This window comes from Phocoena phocoena, chromosome 13 (assembly GCF_963924675.1).
Source record: "Phocoena phocoena chromosome 13, mPhoPho1.1, whole genome shotgun sequence".
Classification (NCBI taxonomy): domain Eukaryota; kingdom Metazoa; phylum Chordata; class Mammalia; order Artiodactyla; family Phocoenidae; genus Phocoena; species Phocoena phocoena.
In genome coordinates, this window is record NC_089231.1 from 13134495 (window position 1) to 13159200 (window position 24706).

General features: G+C 39.0%; 1 protein-coding gene across 1 annotated transcript in view; it reads right to left on the bottom strand.

Moving 5' to 3' along the window:
* Nucleotides 1-24706, bottom strand: part of PHLPP1 (PH domain and leucine rich repeat protein phosphatase 1) — a 207139-nt gene that overhangs the window by 52405 nt on the left and 130028 nt on the right. Inside the window, exons 5-6 of the mRNA XM_065889414.1 lie at nt 4327-4473; nt 3495-3725 (exon numbers count right to left, since the gene is read on the bottom strand). Coding sequence (XP_065745486.1) covers nt 3495-3725; nt 4327-4473 — 378 coding nt within the window. The remainder of the gene's footprint in view (nt 1-3494; nt 3726-4326; nt 4474-24706) is intronic.

Below are 24706 nucleotides of genomic sequence, written 5' to 3' on the forward strand. Positions count from 1 at the left end.
TCTTCATCGCGGTGCGTGGGCCTCTCACTATCGCGGCCTCTCGTTGCGGAGCACAGGCTCCAGACGCGCAGGCTCAGTAGTTGTGGCTCACGGGCCCAGTCACTCCGCGGCATGTGGGATCCTCCCAGACCAGGGCTCGAACCCGTGTCCCCTGCATTGGCAGGCAGATTCTCAACCACTGCGCCACCAGGGAAGCCCAAGGACCTATTTTCTAAACTTCTAATCCATCACAGATGTGTAGTCATATGCACATACCAGGACACAGCTCACCGCACAAGCAGCTCACCACTGCAAGTTCGCCAACACCTAAACTAGTCTACTCCCTGTACAATGAGGTGAGTCTGCTTATATGAGTCTACTTGGATATTGTGGCAATGTCAAGTCACTGTGTGTTTCTAAGATATTAAGTCTCAATTTCTACACATATCTCATTGTAGAAAAGGAGCAAATAGTCGGTTTGCTAGCACAGGCCGGAGGACCACACTTTGAGCAGCGCTGAGCTAGCACCTCATCCTCAAGGGATTCACAGGCTAGTGGGTTGAAACCAGATGCGAGAGCTTGAGTATCTTGAACTAGAGAACTGAAGGCTCTGAGCAAGGCTGTGCTCGCTTGAGAGGCTACACAATGGCAGCAGACAGCTCAGCTAGGAGACAACAGCAGCAGCGGGAAGGCAAAGGAAGGGGCAAGGAGTCAAACTAGCGCGCGAGGACTGACGGGATATGGTGGCAGACTAGAAAATAAGAGTCAACAATTTTGTGTCTAGATAACCAATGGAGCAGTGTGGCTATCAGCAAAATTAGGAATCCAGGGGAAAGAACTAGTTGAATAGAAAGAAATTAAACTCTGTTTCACATGTAATTTGGGTGAGTGTGTCAATAGGAGAAAGCAAGGTGAAATTATCCTGCTGGCAGCTGAAGTGGAATTAATCCCAAGAAGAGAAATAAGAGTTAGAGAAAAACTGAGGAATATTTACCATGGAGATGAAAGGTAAATGATGAAGTCCTGTGAGTACAGGGAACCAACCACCAAGGCACAAAACAGAAAGAAAGAGAGGTGATCAAGGAGAAAGATGTAATATCCACATTTTGGACAGAGAAGAGGAGAAATTATTAATGATGCCATAGAAGAAACAATATCAGACTCAAAAACGTGAATATGAGAAAAAGAATAAGATTAAAAGAAAAATGACTACTTTTAATCTGATGTAATATTTCCATCTGAAGGAATAAAAATTCAATCAATAAAATTAGCCCTCTGCTTACAGAAACTAAGTGAAACTCCCCTTAAATCATTCTACTCGCTTCAGTTTAAAATACTAAGGCAGAATTATAAGCAAATCTGACCCGATTTCTGCCCCCTCAGCTCAGTGGTCTGAAGGGAAGCAGTTACCTACTCATGATCATTCAACATTTACATGTACAAAAGTCTATTCTGGTATTTCAATATCCTGTAACTAATCTCATCTAAAAAAGACCCAATTAGAACTAGAAATCTGAAGAATTTACGAAGCTCTTAATAAGAAGTTACTTCCAAACAATTAGATTGATCTCGTTTGTAAGCTAATTCAGATCAAGAAAAATGATGCTTTCTTATCCATACCAGGTAACTTATAAATCCCCTCACGCTTGCTACCTGAGGTCAAAACGACCATTGTTATACCTCTGGGTGGCTGAATTTAAAAAGGGCTCAAATTCTTGAATATGAAGGTTTTCTAAACCCAAGTGACTCATAAGCAAATAACGTTAACAATTTAGAAAGAAAGTTAACAAGACAAAGTGTTCAGTTCCCTATCCTGTCACACTCCAAAAAGTTCTCAAAGTCAGATAAATTATTACCATTTGAACTCCCTGGACTAAGAATTCTAGGTCTGCAAATTGCTAACACTTCCCCAGGTGCACAGGCTTGATTCCTTTAGTCTGAGGAAAGGTAAAGCAAATCAACTCTTTGTGGGATTGGAAAGAATGGGTTCCCCGCGGCCAAACCATAAGAATGGAGATGAAAGGGGAGCAAAAGGTGATGCTACTTTATACTGATGAACAGGCCTGAGTGAGGGTCTGGGGTTATCACCAGAGAGGAAAGTGGGTAGTAAAACAAGGAAAGAACCATCAAACAAAGAGGTGAAAAGATGCCAAGACTGACAGCTGAGTAGGGTTCATGAGTACGAGATCTCAGCAGGTAATAACAACAGTATGTAACATGTGCTGGGAGAGTGAGGCATTTACTCCATTCCTTCCAAAACTCTGTGAGTTAGATTCTGTTATTAACTGTAATCTAGAGATGAGGCCACAGCTGCACAGAGACATTAAATATCTCGCCCAAGATTTAATGTGGTCGTCACTCCCTGGTTATTGGGAAAGTTAGTTTGGCTGAAAAAGTATCAAATTGGGCAAGTTAATATTAAGGCCTAAACCTAATATGTTGCTTTGCAGGAACTCAAGCACAATGACAGGCTCTTGTTTTTCCTTAAAAAAAAGAGAAATTTAGAATGGCTTCCTCCTTGTGTATTGGTTCTTTGTGCATTAGAAAGTAAAACTGAAGTTTACACACGAAGGGATGATGACTGGGCATCTGTGATGTAGCAAGGATTGTGTTAGTGTTTTCAGCTGGAGTTTAGTGTGATCAGATTCAAAATGCAGGTTCCCTTGTTCTTGCAAGGGGTGAGAGTGGAGGTTCTGGCCAAACTTGGGCCTACTAAGATATTATGAGTTTTACATTTTTGTAAACAACTGTAAACTAAGGGCAGACCCATCTGGATAGAGAGAGAGAGAGGAAATTAAAATAAGTAAATTAAATCAGTAATAAATTTAATTTAATGAATATATTATATTAAGGAAGCCAAGGAAGGGAAAAAAAAATTAAGGAGAGATGCTCCATGGTGTCAACTAACCTCAAGCCACAGAAAAGTAGGAATAAGAGAGAAAAATATCCACTTGGCTCTTGATATGGTTTTCATTGACCATAAACAGCTCTCTCTGACTCGATGGGCCTACTGATTCACGCTAATTAAAACTGGGCTCAGGGCTTCCCTGGTGGCACAGTGGTTGAGAGTCCGCCTGCCGATGCAGGGGACACGGGTTCGTGCCCCGGTCCGGGAGGATCCCACATGCCGCGGAGCGGCTTGGCCTGTGAGCCATGGCCGCTGAGCCTGCGCGTCCGGAGCCTGTGCTCCGCAACGGGAGAGGCCACAACCGTGAGAGGCCCGCATACCCCCCCAAAAAAAAAAAAACTGGGCTCAAACTTGCGAAACCAACTAAGACCTTCAAGATAGGTGGTCACTCATCAGTGAGAAAAAAATTTTTTAACAAGTTTCAGGCATGAGCAGACCCTACTACCAATCATTATACTTCCCTCTGGGCAAAAATAGCAAAGTGGGCCCTTACTGCAACTAACCAGCCTGCTTGCCTCGACAGAAGAATGCCACCAAAAGGGCTATAACCTACCCCCCAAATATAAGCCAACCACTCAAATGGGATATATTTCTTTAAAATGGTTACCTTAGATCCACATGTTTAATGTGAGGCATTTTCCTTAAAGCCTGTAGCCTAAGAGTCTCCATACAGTTTCCAGACATGCACAGCTTCTCCATAGCAGTCAGTTTCTCCAATACCTCTGGAATGTCAGTGAATTCATTGAAAGAAAGACCAAGATAACTAAGCTGATGCATGTTCTCCAACGCAGCAGGAAGGGTCTGGAGAAAGTTTCCATCCAACAAAAATGTCTGTAAGCTATTAAAGAAAACATAAGAATTAGAAAGAGAGTGTATAAATTTTACATCTTTATTATTAACATACGAGTTCCATAAGTATAGATCATATTACCAGAAAAAGAAAATATACTATTCTTTGCAAAATGCTAAGGACAGGGCCTGAGGCAATAATACACCAGAGAGAAATGATCAGAGATAAACATCTTAATCTTTTACTGAAAACGAAAATTATGACCAATTTTCCCAACTTGGATAGGGATAAATGAGAACAACACAAGCTGACTGCAGTGTGAATCAGCCCAAATACCCACCTTTCATTGTTATTCTAAAAAATTAACTTCTAGGTCTTAGAATTCAACATAACTCAGGAAATGAGAAAGTAACCCCTCCTCCCATATTTAGACACATTCACCTGTAGGGGTCTTCGTTCTAAACAAGGATATTTTAATTTTTTACAAGAATCTGAAAGAAGCTAATGAACTCTACACAAGAGCATGATCTCTTGATTTGGGACCAAGAGACCAACATGTGCCCAACATAACAAGTTAACTAATCTCATGTGCTGCGACCCTGATGCAGCTTTCTGAGAGATACTTTGCAGCAGGGTCTGAAGTACATACTTGTGCATATCTCCGACGGCTGCCGGGACTGCTCGGAGGGCATTGCAGGACACATTCAGCTCGGCCAGGGTTGGAATATTGCAGACTGCTAATGGGAAGTCCCCTAAATGATTATTGGAAAGGTTAAGACTCTTCAACTTGCTGAACCTATTATAATAAAAGGAAAGAAAGGACAAATATCATAGATGTATAACATCACATGATTTTGGCATAGCCTTAGAGATAATCTAGTCCAACTCTAATTCAGCTGAGCAGAAAAAGGAGCCCTCAGAGGGTAAGCAAGCAGCAGAGCTGGAGTGCACATCTTCAGACTCTAAGGCCAGCGTTTTACCTAAAATATAAAGATTAAATTTAAGAACAAACGTCAGGGCTTCCCTGGTGGCGCAGTGGTTGAGAGTCCGCCTGCCGATGCAGGGGACATGGGTTCGTGCCCCGGTCCGGGAAGATCCCACATGCCGCAGAGTGGCTGGGCCCGTGAGCCATGGCCGCTGAGCCTGCGCGTCCGGAGCCTGTGCCCCGCAACGGGAGAGGCCGCAACAGTGAGAGGCCCGTATACCGCAAAAAAAAAAAAAAAAAAAGTCACCTCTAAGTTTGAGGGCACTTCTCTGTGTACTCTCACATTTGGCCCATTGCCAACCTCGAGAACGTTTTCTATTTGAGATGAGAATCAGATTAGTTATTGCATTATGCTAATTATTTTATAAACTGGCCAAGCCTAAATACTAGGCAATGTGTACTATGCCTAGAACAGACACATCTTAAAAATAAACCCAATTCAATCCAATCAGCATTTTAAAGAAACTGTCATGTGACCTCTTTATTGAATTTTATAATAAAAAATGTAAAGCTTTGTTCTAAATGGCTACATAAATTTTATTCTAAATAGAAAGCTGACAATGTACCTATCTGACAGATTGATAGCTATTTTCTTGACATAGTAATTTTATTTTGTTTATTTATTTTTGGTGGGGGTGAAATTGAAAAGAATAGTTTTATTGCTTTGCCAGGCAAAGGGAGCCACAGAGGGCTAATGCTTTCAAAACTGAGTGTCCCAACCTGCAGGGCTTAGTGAGGAGTTTTATAGTAATGGTTCAAAGAGGAGGGTGTGATCAGCTCATGGACCTTCTTCTGACTGGTTGGTGGTGAGGTAAGTGGGAGTCAGCATCATCAACCTTCTGGTTCCAGCCAGTCCGTGGTCTGCCTGTTGCGGCAGCAGAGTTAACTTCTCCCACCTGGCGGGGGTTTCAGTATGTGGTTTCAGGACTTAATGAAGCCCAGGTTCTTGATGTCTTATCGCAGAAACAATTCAGTGAGAGACAAAGTTGATAGGTAAGAAGTGGATTTATTTCGAGAGAAACACACTCCACAGACAGAGTGTGGGCCATCTCAGAAAGCGAGAGGAGCCGACAGAGTAATTTTAAAGTAAAAAACAAAACAAAACTTAAGAATGACTGCTAAACGTGAATAATCATTTTAAAATTTGTATTTTATGATTTGACTCATTAGTCCTACTTAAAACAAAGAATGTTTATCCTATATTCTGATTATCTGTGATCTATCTAACACACAAGCTAGAATTAGAGGGTCTATTATTCCTAGCCCAGGGGTTCTCAAAGCATGGTTGGGGGACCACGGAAGAGGTCCTTGAGATCCTTTCAGGAGATTCTCAAGGTCAAAACTATTTTCATAACAATACTAAGATGTCATTTGACTTTTGCCACTCTCATTTTCTCCCAAGTGTCCAGTGGAGATTTCCAGATGGTACATGTCTTTGTGATAGCACACCTGATTAGAAACAGAAGGAGACTTGAGAATCCAACTATCTTCTACTTAAGCCAGGCGTTAAAAGAGTTGCAACAATATAAAATAATAACATTCTTCTCCCTATTTTTTCTTGTTATAGAAGGTAGTTATTTTTCATAAAAAATACATATGTTAACAAGAATGGGGTTTATTATTTTTCTAAATGAATTACTATATATGAAAATATTTCTCAGTTTAAATTTCTAACACAGTAAATATCAACAGTTAAATCCACAGAAATAAAAGCTGCTTAGGGTCCCCAATTTTTGAGACAGTAAAACAGTCTTGAAATAGGGTTGCCAGATAAAATACAGGACATCCAGTTAAATTTGTATTTCAAATAAACAACAAATAATTTTTTAGTATAAGTATGTCTCAAATGTTGCATGAGACATACTTAGGCTAAAAAATATATATTCTTTTTTTTTCTGCAATTCAAATTTAACTAGATGTTTTTTTTCTTCTAATTCTGGAAACTGTATCCTGAAATAGATAAAAGTTCTAGTCCAAACAAAAACAGTTCCCTACCTTCTAGATTTGTATCCTCATTTGGTAGAACTGGCCACAGTTTTAAAATATGCATGCAATTAAACTGAACTTTTTAAATAAAAGTTCCTCCAGGAAGGAAAAAGACCCTAGACATTATCCAAAACAATATAGCACAAAGACTTCAGAAAGTGGAGAACAGAAGGATTACAATTCCAGTAATGACTCAAGATGGAAAGTGGAAGCATTGGCTTTTGGAAAAGTATTTGTCAATAACAGGGGGATAAAAGGTATATTCATCTATGCAAACAAATTTATTAGGACCATACCATTCCTGAGAAGAAAGGCAAGCAGCAGTGAGTTGAATGAGTAAAAGGCAGGTGACAAACTTGAATGGAAGAGAAAAAAAATAGTTAAGTACAGGCCAAGTGCCCCTATAGAACAAGGAGTTTGGGCTCCCTTGGCCTAGAGCTGTACTGTTTGGTACAAATACCACAAGACCCAGGTGGCTCCCGAGCATCTGAAATGGGGCTAGTCAAAACTGACATGTTCTCTAATTATAAAATACACACTGGATTTCAAAGACTTAGTACAAAAAAGAATGTAAACTCGGGCTTCCCTGGTGGCGCAGTGGTTGAGAGTCCGCCTGCCGATGCAGGGGACACGGGTTCGTGCCCCGGAGCGGCTGGGCCCGTGAGCCATGGCCGCTGAGCCTGCATGCCCGGAGCCTGTGCAACGGGAGAGGCCACAGCAGTGAGAGGCCCACGTACCGCAAAAAAAGAAAAAGAATGTAAACTCTATTAATAATTTTTTAGAACTGATAATTTTGATACATTGAATTAAATAAGCTATATTATTAACATTAATTTCACCTGTTTCTTCTTCCTCTTCCTCAATGTGGCTACCAGAAAATTTAAGATTACTTATGTGGTTCACATTATATTTCCATTAGAGAAGCATTCTCTCCATACTAACAATAAGCAGGATCCTGGAATTCCTTACCCAAATGACACCTTATCTGTTTTCAGTGCTTGTGTGGGCCTCTTCCCTGGGCCCATCCGCCCATGAGTATGTGCACCCATAGGCCCTAGGAGTGGACAGAGCTTGGACACGTGGGCTGTGTGTCCTGTAGGATGAGGGATAGAGTCGGAGATGGATAAAGATGAGATTTGGGCCACTGAGCCAGTTCCCCCACATACAGCCATATCCAGTGCAGAATCCCAAGGGGTCTGAGGATTATATAGATAGAATTCAATAAATTTGAATCTAGAGGTCATCATAAAAGTATATTTGTGAAGGTAGGAGGCGAGAATGTGTTTTATTTAACAGTTTGTTAGCTTAATTATAAATTAAACATTTAGATATGTGGGCTGGGGCTCCATTTATACTCTTGCCTTAGACCTATACATTTTAAGGGCTGATTCTGATTTATAAGTGTCCTAAGTTTCTCTCGTTCCCTCTCCACCTCCTTTGTAGCCTGCCCTGCACAGCCCATCCCCCAAATTCTTCCCAGAAAAGAACACGATGTTCAGTAGACTTGTTTAGCAAACAAAGCATGGATTGTTTCTGAGAACTCAAGTTCTTGATCAGAACACAGTAAAACTCATCTGTTTTGGAAACTCTAACCCTTAGCCTTCTTAGAGGTCCACTTTTTCTTTATTTATGTAGAAAGCAGTCAGATTATAGGCATCTGCCAATTCAAAAACCCCTTCTTAGAAAAATAAAAGTCCACCTAGAATCTACTTCCCTCTGGTCTTCAAATGGGTGAAACAGATACCTGAAGGCAACGTTTAAGAGAGAGATAAGAGATCAAAGTGGGGAGTGGGTGACCTTTCCTCCCTTTACCTTCATTTTAAAAGAATGCAGAGGAGAGAGCAAGGTGACAGCACACTGTCACGGAAGAAAAGACCAGAAATCTCTATGTCTCCTACAAAAGTAAAGACTTTTAGCTCTGTCAGGCTAACAGGTGAGACAGATAAGTTATCAAATGTGCACAGGCTCAGATTCTAAAATAAAACTTGGCTGGCTTTGGAAAAAATGCATATTTGGTGAAATATTTTAAATAATTTTATTTTTGAAACTAATATTACAGTTCTTAAACCTTAAAATTAAATCCCTGAAATGAAGTTACATTATATTCAATCAGGCTGCAGATATCCCCTCAGAGCTGTTCAATATAGGAAGTAGAGGATGATCAGAGCACCACAAAATTTAAGACTAATAAAAATTATTTTAATGACGATTGTAATAATTACAGTTATGAGTTTATCAATAACAAGAAAGGATTCTTTTTGATACTGTAGAAATTAAAAGGACAAGAAACTGCGTGGTTTGTTTTTTAAAAACATCTGTTACACGTACACACACACACACACACACACACACACACACACACACACACAGTGCCAAGGCTAAAGAAAGCTACTTAAAGTAGATATATCTTCCTTATTTCTCAGGGCTATCAAAAGTGAGAACAGACGGGGCCTTTCATTTCCCAGGGTCATAGACAAAGAAACTAGGCTCAGAGAAATGATGTGACTATCACATACAGCTTGAATCTACTGCCTTTCAACATCAGTACTACTTCTCATCTCTCCCGCCCTTCTTTTATTACATCTTATTAAAGAGTTAAATGTAAATAGATATCACTTACTAACAATTCTAAGTCACAGGTCAAAGAACTGCCTCAGAGTAGTGTGTGGAAAGCACTCCTTTTTCACCCTCATTTCCCTCTATAGAGGGTGGCATTATCGGCCCTGGAGGATAATTAATATTTTGAACACTATGTACATTTACCTTCAAACAAATTCAAGCACAGCCCATGCTCCCAAACTACCCAACAACCTGAAAAGACTGACTTCACTTTCCAGAGCAAGCAGAATGCTTTAAGGAAAGAGATATTAACTCATGTTCATTTGTTTTATATAGAGCTCGGGGTAGGGAAAAGAAATCAAGTTAACATTCATCCAGTCTAACAGTAACCTTAGTTCTCTAAATGAAGTTACATGGCATAGTATCACATTTAGCAAATGGCCTCTCTTTATTTTCTAAGGAGCACTTGCTCCCAATGATTTTAGTTTGCAGTATTTATGGGTGCCCAATGCCATCCACATAAGATACCACAGTTGAGAAAAACACACAAATGCTGTCAAGTTTCATATACCGCCCTGTCCTAGGCATGTTTTATTATGATCACTGATGTGCTTAATCTTTTCTCCTTTCTCAGCATTTATCCATTCAGTCTATCCACACTCAAAAATTTATGTACAAGGTTCTTTCTGCATCTGAGTTAAAGGTAAGGGCTACATAGCCTGTATAGATTTAGGAAATAAAACCAAATAAACAGCATGATAACTATTTGGAGACATAATGCTAATTAGCTTTAGATCCATCTAAATCTTTAGTAATTTTCCTTCCAGGAACTAAGGGTACAGTACTAGGAAAACTTGACTGTAAAATAAAATGACAGTATGGTAGAAGTAGTTCTATTTTTAAACATATTCTAAATGTGCTTAAAATGAGTGTCACACACTACACTCATGAAGCGGAAACCACATTTGTCTTACTCAACAGAGTCAAAGAAAAATCAATATTACTTTCTGGAGTTATTATTCCCCACAAGTGGGTCAGTTAAAAAAAGACTCCCTGGGTGACTGGATTTCCGTATCATAGTAACAGTCTAAGTTTAACTTGTTTTTTTCCCGTGGGGGGACAGGCTAATACATGTTGGAAATCATTAGGCTTCGGTACTAAGTAATGAAGGCCCTGCTTGAGGACTGGAGCTGTAAGCCTAGCTCCAGGCTTAGCCCTCTGCCTTCCATTAATTATTAATTATGAAAAGCAGGTTCCCTCATGGTCTGGAGAGCTGCACCTTAGTGGAGAGATGCCAACTCTCAGTGCTCTGTAATACAAACTGTATTTGCTTTTCAGAGAAAAATTGCTTTTATTTGGTGACCAAATTAATACATGCTCTTTTTAACAAGTCAAACTCTAGAAGCATGTAAACAAAATGTTAACAGTCTCCTACTTCCTTCCAAATCTCATCCTCCTGAGATAACCAGTGTCTAGAGTTTGGTATATATCCTTCCAAAGCTTTTCTTCCTTGTAAAACACATACATGCGTAAGTGAGTGATAACCTCCCTCCCTCTTTTTTGAGTGGGACTGTACCACACGCTTCTCTTCTACAACTTGTTTTCTCATCTAATACAAACAAATCATCTTTCTGCGTCAGTATGTTAAAATCTAACTCACTCTTTTGACAGCTGCATAATACACAGAGTACAAATGTGCCACCATTTATTCCATCCCTCTGCTGATCGACACAGAATGCTTCCAGTCCTTTGCTGATAGAAATAATTCAGCCTATTTGTTTGTGCATCAATGATTTTATTTTGCAGTATTTATGGGTGCCCAATGCCATCCACATTTTTGATACCCAACAAGCTCTAAAAATTCAGAAGTTTTTCTTTGATTCATGTGGTGCCAAAAATGATCTAAACTGATGTGAATATTCATCTGTTCCCTTTAGAAATATAAACGTGTTTGCTTATGGGGTGCTGTCCCAAACCTTGAGGGAGGTGTTATACAATATATAGTATATGCACCGTATTATCTTTAATAACCTGAAAATCTCTGAAATCTGAAACACAAATGGCCTCAAGAGTTTTGGATAATGGATTGTGAACCTGTATTTCTAAAAGTATAACTGTGGGTCTGAGAGCTTGTACAATTAAATTTTTTTTAACCTTTCTTATATTTTATATAACATTTAAAGGTTACTTTCCATTTACAGTTATTACAGAAGATTGGCTATATTCCCCATGTTGTACAATACATCTTTGACCCTATCTTACATCTAATAGTTTGCATCTCCCGCCCCTATATATATATTTTTAATCCATACGGCAAAATTACCAAAAAGTTGTAGAAATTCATACTCCCAGTTGGCCACACAGGAGAGGGTTTCTTTCCATGCTACCTTCACTACCATTTAATGTTAGCATCCTTTGCATTATTGCTAATCTGATGGGCAAAAAGTTGTATCAGGTCATTTCAATTGCTATTTCTCAATGAAGTTCATCTTGCTGTGAAGTTCATCTTCTTTGAAATACACAGTCATGTTCTTTGCCCATTTTTCTCCTGGGTTGTTCACCTTTTACTTATCAATTTGTAGGAGCTCCCTGAAAACTATGTGCCTCTTGGTGTCGTATGACGCATGTGTGTCACAGGACACTCTAGCCTATGGTTTCATTTTTCCCGCTTTGCCAATGCTGACTTTAGCCACACACTAATTTTAATTTTTATTTGCTCAAATGTGGACATTTTTTCCTGTATGGAGTCTGTTTTTCACCTTGCTTGAGAAGGTCCTCTTACCCTAACCCAAAGTGGCGCAAATGTTCTCCTGTATTTCCTTCTAATATTTATGTATTTTATTTTTCACATTTAGACCTTTATTTCACCTGACATTTATTTTATGTTAGGTGGAGGTCTAACAATTTTTTTTCTGGTAGCTAATTATGCCAATATCATTTATTAAAGAAACCATCCATTTCAATTTCCATTCAATTTAAATAAATTTCATAGAATAGGGGAAAAGAGAACAAAAAGAGAAGCTTAGTGCCATTCCAGTAAAACAGACGAAGAAAAAGGCTTGGGTAAAAACAAGCTGCATTTACTTTTTCTTTCTCTTTTCTTTTTTTCCAAGAGAATTTATAAAATCAAGTGCCTGTATTTTTGTCCTTCCTAAGAGCCCACTTTGTGGTTTTGAGTCAGCAAAATGCTTTAATAAAATTATTAGCTTGATAGAGTAGCTTTTCTCTTTTCTCTTTAGAAGGACAAATCTTGGGAAGGGTATTAAAGTACATTTTGAAAATCTGTACTGAATGCACTTTCTCTCAAGAAACATTAGTTAAGTCAATGAATGAAAGACATCAGTCAGCAACTTCCTGATCCATCTTCCATGCGCTCCTCAAATCCCAATTCCTTTAGTATGGAACTTTACTGGCTTATGAACTTAGTCCTACACCATGTTTTAATATTTTTGCCCCAATCCAGGAATGATATAGGGCAACCTGAACATGCCCTGTTATGTAAGAAAGGCAAATAATCTGCAAAACAGTTAAGAGGCTCTCTCTCCTGGATGCAGGAGAAAAGAAAGGATACCTTTTACTCCATGTTCTTCTTGGACTTGTCTGCAGCTGTGGTGGCATGAGACACATTTGAATCTTTGGGCGTGCTTCAGAATTACTGGGAACACCTACCCTTCAGAAAGCATGACTCATCTCCTTTTAGCTCTCACACTGCTCTCCCCAAACTGTACTGTGCTGAAATTGAACTCTCATCGGTGACTTCTCCATTTCTTGGTGCGGCACTTTTTTCCCGTTGTCCCTTTACCACTTTGAAATGAATCCACGTGAACTTATGTATGCCATTCTGTTCCAAGGCTCAAGTGGCCCACTGGCCTTGTTCCCAGCTAGCACCTGCCAGGGTCTTCTGGGAGGTTCAGCGCACCCAAATGCTAATGCAGCACACAGCCAGCTTCTCAATACTTGTGCAAAATAAACAGAAACCACCCCATCTTTGTCCTAATCACCATAAATGACTGTCAGTATAACCAAAACAAGCATATCACCTTCTCATAGGACTAGAAAACAAAAATAAACACATGCATATTTTACCTGGATAAAATTTAAAATTTACAGCCACAAAAGAATTTGAGCAGCATTTTCCTAAGAACTGCTGCAAATGTGAAAAAGCAGAAAAAGTATACCAAAGCTACAATTCATAAACATAATTTTTCCAAAATAATAATCAAGGAAATAGAGAACACTCAGTGCTGGCAATAATTACAATGGACATGTTGCTGGAAGGGCAAATTAATGCATCCCCTAAAGAGAGAAATGTTTACTTTAATCCTCCCTTTTAAGATAGTTCAAACAAGAGGCACTTATGGGTTACTTACTTTGTGCCAGATCCTAGACACAGTTAACCCTATGGATACAAAAGCCAACAAGACAGAGCTCCTGCCCACAGCAAGGGAGGGGTGCGGGGGGGGCATGCAAGGGCAGGCTCCCATGAATCAAGTAATTCCATTATACAGAAAACCACTCCAAATCACAAGACGGTAACCATGCGGAAAGAACAGTCACTAGATCTACAGGAACTGTGCACTAACTAAATTCATGAAAACAGTAAGTCCTCAGCGGCATAAATCTGTCATTTTCTGATTCTTTTATAAATTGGCAACATGACAATCAAAAAAACAAAGAAGAAATTTGTTATGTTATAGTTAAACATCTCTTATGAAATAGTTTCACACTTTATCCATGACTACATTTTTTCATTTTCTCACCAACAGATCTGCCCATAGTTAGCCAGTTTAATTGAGATACTATTCAAGAGATGTTTAATATTAACCTCCACACTAATAGGACAAGTAACAAAATATAAAAAGAACATTTCTGGGCTTCCCTGGTGGTGCAGTGGTTGGGCGTCCGCCTGCTGGTGCAGGGGACACGGGTTCGTGCCCCGGTCCGGGAGGCCCGTGTACCACAAAAAAAAAAAAAAAAAAAAAAAAAAAAGAACATTTCTGTAACAGGCAGAAAACGGATTTCTATTTCTACTTCTCGAAGCAGAGAAGACCCACACAGTATACTTAGATTAAATCCCAGTTGAGTCATACAAGGATATGTAAAAATGAAAATCAGGTAATGTCTCTATCAAGGATATTAGATTACCAAAGGAGAAGGTGAACATAAGCTAAAGCCAGAAAGAATAATCATGTCATGAAAACATGCTCAGACATGGAAAGCTTAAGCTCACATCACAAACAGACCAGGCATATCTGATAGTTAAATAGAAAAAATCAAAAATCCAATACCCAAAGTTTACTAGGTATAATAAAAGTCCGATCCTAGGACTGAACTATTCATTCACTAAACGTTTTCTGAGTTCTTATTAGGCACAAAGGGTGTGAAGCATACACATGTGAATTAGGCATGGTTTTCACCCTCCAGGAACTTGAAACAGTTTGGGAGCAAAGCTATAATAAAAAGCAGAAGATGAAATGTACTAGAAAAAAAATACCATAAATGCTTGCAGAAGAGAAAACTCATTTTTACCTAAGGGACATGAACAAGAGTTCAATAGGCAGATGGGGAATTGAAAAGAGAGCATTCATAAAGAATAGGCTGGTGTGACTGTTTCTCAAACTTCAGTAAGCATTGTTAGAATGCAGATTCCTGGGCCCCATCACCAGAGGTTCTGATTCAGCAGGTCTGGGATGAACACCAGGTACCTCTGTTTCTAGTAAATACCCCAGGTGATTCTGATGTAGGCATTTCATAAATCACATTTTGAGAAACACTAATTGGGGGCAAAACCTCCACGGTGTTCTTGGAAAACGTTAAGCAAACTATCGTTAAGCAGAAAGAACTCCTGGGGTCGTAAAGGACGCTTAGAGCATTCACAGAGCACCTTGAATTCCAGATGAAGACACTGCTAGTTACCTATGAATTTTTTTTTTTTTTAGCTTTTTTTTTTTTTTTTAATTTATTTATTTTTTGTCTGTGTTGGGTCTTCATTTCTGTGCAAGGGCTGTCTCTAGTTGCGGCAAGCGGGGGCCACTCTTCATCGCAGTGCGCGGGCCTCTCACTGTTGCAGCCTCTCTTGTTGCAGAGCACAGGCTCCAGACGCACACTCAGTAGTTGTGGCTCACGGGCCTAGTTGCTCCGTGGCATGTGGGATCTTCCCAGACCAGGGCTCGAACCCGTGTCCCCTGCATCGGCAGGCAGATTCGCAACCACTGCGCCACCAGGGAAGCCCTACCTATGAAAATTTTTGAACAGGGGAGTCTAGAACACATGGATTTATGTATTACATAAATCAAGTAACAGCTCCCTTTCCCTTCTTGTGCTTCCCCTACACACACACACACACACACACACACACACACACACACACACACACACACACGATCTCTCTATGTGGGGCGAAAGTGAGCCTTCTGACAGAAATCTTTAAATTGGAGGAAAGCACAACTATTTGGAAAGTCAGACTTTCCCTAAGGTTTCTTGTTAATTATGAGTCCCAAAGACATCACCGGGGAGGGATGGGCGTGCCCTACTTTCGAGAGGCCTCTGTCAAATACCTTGCCAGCTCTAGCATCACCATCCTAACCCAGCCATGGGAAATGACAACAGGAATCTGACTCTTCCATCCAAAGCTCTATTACTGCAGAGCGCATGGTGAGTGACATCAAAATTGCAGGCACTCTTAGGACAAACAGAAATCCTCATGGGTCTTTAATTTTCAAAAGTTACACGTGTGTGTTGTTAGAAGGAGCTCCAGTGTTAGCTGTACTGTTAGCTGTGTCTATCTGACATGAGGCAGAGGGGAGAGGGAGAAAGAGGAACATTACTGGTTTCCATCAGCATTCTCACACTAGCAACCAGAACATTATTTCAGAAGTTATCAGTAATGATGTTAATCATGTTCCCAAGTCACAAGTTACTACGCTATTTAACCATCAACAACTGCAAAATAATTATCTGTTGGCCCGCTCACTGCATGCTTATCCTTTTCCCCTAAGAGCTAGGCAAAGTGAAAAGTTGGTTACCACTCAGAATAGCAAATTTCTGCAAATACTACGTTTAACATTAAACTCTTACAGTTAAAACTGAGAGAGTACAGCCAGGAGCTCAACTAAAACAAACAGAAGAACAGAATTGGCCAGAATACAATAGCCTCACTGGATTCAAGCCAAGGCTTCTGAAGCTCTCTCCCCACTTTTTATTTAAGTGGGGAAAAAAAAAGTTAAAGAACATCTTAAAGGATCCCAAGAAGGCAACAGGGCAAACTGAATTTAATATAGTCTGGCTGATAAATAAATCTTTTGTTTCTTCTGAGCTCTCTCTTCTAAATGCGCTGTATGAGGGCAGAAGAAAATAGGCTATTATTGCCAGAAATGAGGCCGAGAGCCGTCACCAAGGAGAGCACCAAAGGCTACACAATCTCAGTGTCCCAAGCACCAAGCAAACGCTTTCCTTTGATCACATGCTCAGGGAAAGAAAATGGGAATTGTGTGAGATGGAAAGCTTCCCAAGAGGATCAAAACTCCATCTGAAAAGCAAAGCTGTATAAAGAAAGGAACTTCAGTGTTGGGAAAAGTTAACTGGAAGAAGGGCATTCCGTACAGTCTCTGAAATTTCTTAGACATTCGGCAAGCCTCACCAAACCCAGAAGTGAAAATTCCTTCCCAAGCCCTGAGCAGCGACTGTGCTAAGTGTTTTGTCTTTAATGCATCGGCTATGCCCTTCCTTCAGCAGTGAGTCGCTCTTGTTTGCTTGCAATATTTTTTATATGACAGAGCATCTTTAAAGAAGCTGAAACTGTTCTAAGAACTGCAGTCTATGTCTGGCAAATAAGCTGAAAAAATATTTTAGCATGCCACCCCTGATCCCACTATGTTAATGAATCATCACTGTTTCCATTTAAAGTGAGTCACTGATAAAATCACTGATAAAAACAAAAATTAAAATCTCTCTTTCTATAAAAACCTGGAAATGCGAACTTTTGGTAAGGATAAGTAATTAAAACAAATAACTCTAGCTCTTGAATGCCAAGATCCCCAAAAGAACAGAGTAGGAAATAAGGTCATTTGTTTTCCATTTCATGGAGACTAAAAATTTAGAAAAATTAAGCTTTCTAAGAAGAAAGGTACTTGATAAATGCCAGGCATAACTATGAGTTTCTCAATGCTCATTTCTTCAATAACTTTCATTCTTTTACACCCACATACTTGCACACCCAACTCAATTTCATTCCTTCACTCCCATTTGAAAAATTCTCATCCCTCCCATCTCTCTTAGTCTTTTCAGCTGAAAGAAATTTCACATCTAATCAGATAACCTTCCAAGTACTGGGGTGGACAAAGCTACCAGAAACATATACATACAAATTATTACTATCAAACTTGGCTTTTGAGTTTGCTCTTGACATAGCTCTTTGTAAACAGTGCACTGGATATCACCGTAAAAGAACTCTGAGCTATCATCCCTTACAAACTTTAGATCTGTCAATACAACATTACAGCACATGAAATTTTAATAAATGATAGATTTAGCTCTTTTAAATGTAAAAGTACATTTGAAACGTTTGAACACCAATATAATTTAGTACAAATAAGTTCACGCTGCTTTGATACCATATTAAAAACAACAAAATTAAGACATGGGAAGGAAAATTATATTCCTTGAATTTAAGCCAACAAAAAGTTGTCCTCTTCATTGACTTTACAAAGAAACTTACTATATTTTATTAAAACAATTCTCCATTGCAAATAATAACAATTTAGTACTAATACCATCTGGGTCATCTAAATGGAATATGGTTAATATAAGTGAAATACTACGTATTAATAAAACAGAGATAAATAATGCATCGTAATTATTAGTAACATACAAAATCCGGAAAGAAACCATTAAAACTACCAAAAATTACTCTGATTTTGCCTTGACTCTATTTTTGAAAACTAACTGAAGAGTTCCAATGCCAATAAAGGAAAAACAAACACTGGTAGTTCCAAGAACAATGTTTTCCCTCTGAAACTGCTGGCCTGTGTGTGTACATCAGCATGCCATCTTTCCAGAATTAGAATGTTGTTGCAAATACCATTTTAAATGTTCTATGGAAATTGCTCATTTGTTTAAGGTGAGAATTTGCAATAGAAAGAAAAATATTAGGGGGATATGTGGTTAAGAGAAAAAGTCTTAGAACTCCTATGCATTATAAATGCTTTGTATGTAAAGTTTCTCTCTGGATATTTGCCCTGACACTGTAACCTAAAAATTCGTCCCTTGAGACTTTGGTAAAAACATAAAAATAAATTACCCTTTGGTACCTCTCTAACATATTCCCTGTGAAACATACACTAGAGATCAACACAAATTCCTTAAACATACAACTAAAAATAATAAATTAAATAAATGGCATATCTCAAAAATACCATACTAACTGTATGACTCTAAATAAGCTACAATAGTGCTTTTTGAAGTATAAGTGAGTTTTAAATATATATAATTTCAATTCCTAGCATCGAACATCTGTGTGTGTGTACACATATACTTACAAACTTACTACTTTGAAAACTTGGCAATAAAATCTTTCATGAATAATGGGGATGGGAGACAAAAATCTCACATTAGTATGTGGAGAAAAAGAAATTGGTTTAAAGCCTAGTTTTTCCCGAAGGGCAAATACAACATCACCTTCACCAGCTGCTCAGCCTCCACATCCGAGTCCTCTCAACCTACCTCCCCCACGCACAGCTCGGGACATCGGCTCAGTGCTTTGTGACTGCCTAGAGGGGCGGGATAGGGAGGGCGGGAGGGAGACCCAAGAGGGAGGGGACGTGGGGATATGTGTATGCGTATAGCTGATTCACTTTGTTATACAGCAGAAACTCACACAACGTGGTAAAGCAATTATACTCCAATAAAGAGGTTAAAGAAAAAAAAAAGCAACAGAAACTTAAACCTTCCTGGCAGTGCAAAACTGAAAGTCTCCCACCTTAAACAAATCAAAGTCATGGCTTTATACTACACACTATACAGTGCAAGCTGATAATATGTAACTTGATATGCTTTGTTTTGCTTTGTAAAAACAATGTGAATGAATGATGCGGGACACAAGTACATACTATATGACTCGTTTATATTATGAACAAAACCAGGCAAAACTCTTCATGGTGTTAGAAGTGCACACTGTGATTATCTTTAGGGTACTAAGAGGAGGGGTGCAGGGAGGGCTTCTGTGCCCTCCTTGAAAATAGTAATTTTCTATTTCTCAGTATGAGCACTGGTCACATGTGTTATTTTGTGGAAACCCATCGAACTGTACACTCATTATACTTCTACAAAAAGACTTCCAAAAGATTATATAAGGAATATAAGGAATTACATGAGACCCCAGATCCTCTCCCCAATTCCAGCAGGAGACAGTTTATTCCCTGGAAGAAACTGAATCCCAGAGTCCTGGCTCCAAGGCATCAGGAATAGTAGAAAACACTGTTCTGAAAACAGGGGATCAAATAAAACTCCACACACTAAACCCTGAGATTGCAGCTCTCTACCCTACTCCACTCCCTGAATCTTGACATGTACTGCCCAGGCAGAAGACCAAAGGATTCCTCTCAAGTAAAACTGACATGTCCTAGGGAGAAGATCCACAGATACTGTCTTTGGAAGTTCCCCAAGGAAACCACAAGCACTGCAATGAAGCTGTATGGAGGAGAAGTGCTGTCCACAGACCAGAGCACCCAATTCGCTTCTCAGTGGCTCACCATTAAATAGGAACAGAGAGCAAAGGATCTCCAAACAGTGAGGTCAAGTTCCTAACATAAAAGTCAGACACCCACACAAACAGGAAAAAAAAAGAAATCAAGACAGTGCAAGAAGGAAATTAATTAATTAATTACTTTAATGTCCTCAGAAAGAGAAGGAATGCACCCATGGCAGGGGTGGGGAACAGAATGCTGTTAAAAGGCACACAAATTAAACCAACGAACAAGAAAGAGCTCTTAAAAAATATCAGCGGAAATTCAGAAGGTTAAGATAAAGTAGAGAAAACCTGTCAAGAAGTAGGGCATTAAGAGAAAGAGGAAAATTACAGCATTAGAGGACAAATGAGGAGGTCCTGCCTAACTGACAGGAATTCAGAGGAAGAAAAGAGAAAACCAAGGTGCAGATGAGGTTATCAAAAAACACAATGAGAAAGTTTTCCAGAACTGAAGGACGTAATTTTTTTCAGATCGAGTGTTCATCATAGCTGCTGAAATGAATAAAGACTGCTAAAAAAGAAAATCCTAAAACCTCTTTGGGGGTTATTAAAAAAAAAAAAAAAAAAGAAGTAAGGAGGTCTACAAAGACAGGAACCAAGAGTGTAACACTTTTTAATAGCAACTGTAGAAGCTAGAAAACAATAGTGCACTGGCTTCAAAATTCTGAGGAAACATGTTTTCCTATCCAGAGACCAGACAAATTATCAATCAAGTGTGTGAGACATATATTTTTAGATATACAAAGTGCCTAGTAAATTTGTCTCCCATGTCCCCTTTCTCAGGAAGATCCTAGAAGATATTCCATTAAAAAGAGGGAGTAAACCAAGAAAGAATCGCTAGACACAGGAAGACATATAGAAAACAAAGGAGAGATGAAAAGGGAATTACCAGGAAAATGACAAAAGGTAACCCCGGGACAACAGCTCGGTAGCAGGCCTACGGAGCAGGTGCCTACACTGGCTCCAGGAGGGAAGAAGTCTCCAAGACAAAGGTGTTGAGAAGAGGGTTAGAGTTCTGCCACCTTAACAACACTAGAGAAAAAAGTACACCAGTGAAAAAGAGAGGCTACTATCCAGCCAGCACAGGAAAGCAAATGTAATCGTTGCATTTAAGTGGCTTAGGAGAATCACAGTTCCATGCTCAAAATAATGTGAGCCCTCAACATCTACTTAACCAGAAATGGATATCTGTACATTGAGAGGATGGGGGAAGTGGCGGTCTGGGCATGTGGCATGGGGCTGAGGGTCTGTGAGACAATCTAAGAGTTAAATCCTCATCTTCTATTGTAATATGCCAACCCATAATGCCCAATAACAAAAAATTCAAAAATAGCAGTACATACATACTATTTCAGAAGATGGAAGAAAACAGCAAGAAGAGTCCTGAGAATCAAAAGTAGTTGCCTAGGGAACAGGACTTGGGTATAAGGATGGGCTGGAGTTCCTATTGCCTATGTCTTATTGCCTATTAAGATTTTATAAAACTCTATATAGGATATTACTTTGATGGGACGAATGTTTAAATTTTTAAAAACACAAAACAAAACAAAACCCAAAATGCACAAAATAGTAGGCAAGAAAACTAAACAGGATGAACTGCAGTGGGAAAATGACAGTTAAGACAACCATTTCTCCAAAGCTCCTGCAACAGCCCCTGTGAGAGCTGAGAAGTGCTTCCCCTCACAGCTGGGTGGAGAGGGTATGTGCTAAGAGACAGAGGAGAAGCAGCAGAGGAAACAGACAAGAAAGGTGGACGTGTTGAAAAGCTATTTACAGATTTAGAATCAACAGATATGAGGGACCAATCAGGAGATTCTGAAAGCACCAACATGCCCCAAATATCCCTCCATCTGGGTATTTACTTATTTAGTCCATATATGCTGACCCTTTGGGACTATCATATGCCCCTACGTTATGAGAAGCATTTTGATTTCCTTTTTGTTTAGGCTTTAATTTTGGATTATTATGAAATACACAAACAGAAAAATACAGAAAATAATAATGATCATCCAAGTATCCACTATTCAGCTTTTTCAAATATTAACATTTTGTCTGTCTCTAATTTTTTGTAAAGAAATAAACATTTTGGATATAGTTATAGTTGAAATCCTCTTCAAACCATTCCCTAATCGCATTCCCAAACGCCTCCCAGAAGGTAACCGTTAACCTGATTTTGGCATTTAACATCTCCCTCTACCTCATCTCTAAAATAAGAGCACTGGTTTGGATAAATTCTAATGCCCCTTTCTGTTCTAAGACAGCAAGATTTAATAGCATGATATAAAGTTCTTGATGTTCTGTAATGAAGTGCAGAAGCCTACAATGCTGTGAAATACACAAGAATACTTCAAAATAATTTCAAGCCTCAAAAACAGATTAAATCATGGTATAATCCTTTAGCAAAAAATCATTGTAACTTTATTACAGTACTATCAGTAAAAATAGTATTATGAGTGCATAGGGCATATAAAAACCTAAGTTCAAGAAGTTCCTGTGGTTCCCTTTCATTGTAACCATCAGCTCCAGGGAACAATAAGGAAGTGCTCGAGCACAATATCCTTCTGGAGTTCTTACTGCCTATGGAGCTAATTCAGTGCAGCATCAAACTGTCCCCATTGTCACAGTATTCTTCTCTGCCAGGCAATCATGGCAAAAATATTCCTTTTAAAAATGCATAATGCTGAACAAGACAAGGATGTCCACTCTCGCCACTATTATTCAACATAGTTTTAGAAGTCCTAGCCACGGCAATCAGAGAAGAAAAAGAAATAAAAGGAATACAAATTGGAAAGAAGGAAAACTGTCACTGTTTGCAGATGACATGATACTATACATAGAGAATCTTAAAGATGCTACCAGAAAACTACTAGAGCTAATCAATGAATCTGGTAAAGTTGCAGGATACAAAGTTAATGCACAGAAATCTCTTGCATTCCTATACACTAATGATGAAAAATCTGAAAGAGAAATTAAGGAAACTCTCCCATTTACCATTGCAACAAAAAGAATAAAATACCTAGGAATAAACCTACCTAGGGAGACAAAAGACCTGTATGCAGAAAACTACAAGACACTGATGAAAGAAATTAAAGATGATACCAACAGATGGAGAGATATACCATGTTCTTGTATTGGAAGAATCAATATTGTGAAAATGACTATACTACCCAAAGCAATCTACAGATTCCATGCAATCCCTATCAAATTACCAATGGCATTTTCCACAGAACTAGAACAAAAAATCTTAAAATTTATATGGGGACACAAAAAACCCCAAATAGCTAAAGCAGTCTTGAGGGGAAAAAAACAGAGCTGGAGGAATCAGACTCCCTGAGTTCAGACTATAATACGAAGCTACAGTAATCAAGACAGTATGGTACTGGCACAAAAACAGAAATATAGATCAGTGGAACAGGATAGAAAGCCCAGAGATAAACCCATGCACCTATGGTCAACTAATCTATGACAAAGGAGGCAAGGATATACAATGGAGAAAAGACAGTCTCTTCAATAAGTGGTGCTGGGAAAACTGGACAGATACATGTAAAAGAATGAAATTAGAACACTCCCTAACACCATGCACAAAAATAAACTCTAAATGGATTAGAGAACTAAATGTAAGACTGGACACTATAAAACTCTTAGAGGAAAACATAGGAAGAACACTCTTTGACATAAATCACAGCAAGATCTTTTTTGATCCACCTCCTAGAGTAATGGAAATAAAAACAAAAATAAACAAATGGGATCTAATGAAACTTAAAAGCTTTTGCAAAGCAAAGGAAACTACAAACAAGACGAAAAGAAAACCCTCAGAATAGAAGAAAATATATGCAAACGAATCAACGGACAAAGGATTAATCTCCAAAATATATAAACAGCTCATGCAGCTCAATATCACAAAAACAAACAACCCAATCCAAAAATGGGCAGAAGACCTAAATAGACATTTCTCCAAAGAAGACATACAGATGGCCAAGAAGCACATGAAAAGCTGCTCAACATCACCAATTATTGGAGAAATGCAAATAAAAAGTACAATGAGGTATCACCTCACACCAGTTAGAATGGGCATCATCAGAAAACCTACAAACAACAATGCTGGAGAGGGTGTGGAGAAAAGGGAACCCTCTTTGCACTTTGGTGGGAATGTAAATTGATACAGCCACTATGGAGAAGAGTATGGAGGTCCCTTAAAAAACTAAACATAGAACTACCATACAACCCAGCAATCCCACTACTAGGCATATACCCTGAGAAAACCATAATTCAAAAAGACACGTGCACCCCAATGTTCATTGCAGCACTATTTACAATAGCCAGGTCATGGAAGCAACCTAAATGCCCATCGACAGACGAATGGATAAAGAAGATGTGGTACATATATACAATACAGTATTACTCAGCCATAAAAAGGAACGAAACTGGGTCATTTGTAGAGACGTGGATGGATCTAGAGACTGTCCTAAAGAGTGAAGTAAGTCAGAAAGAGAAAAACAAGTATCGTATATTAACGCATATATGTGGAACCTAGAAAAATGGTACAGATGAACCGGTTTGCAGGGCAGAAATAGAGACACAGATGTATAGAACAAATGTACGGACACCATGGCGGGAAAGCCGCGGGGGGGGTGGGGGTGGGATGAACTGGGAGATTGGGAATGACATGTATACACTGATGCGTATAAAATGGATGACTAATAAGAACCTGCTGTATAAAAATATAAATAAAATAAAATTCAAAAAAATTGCATA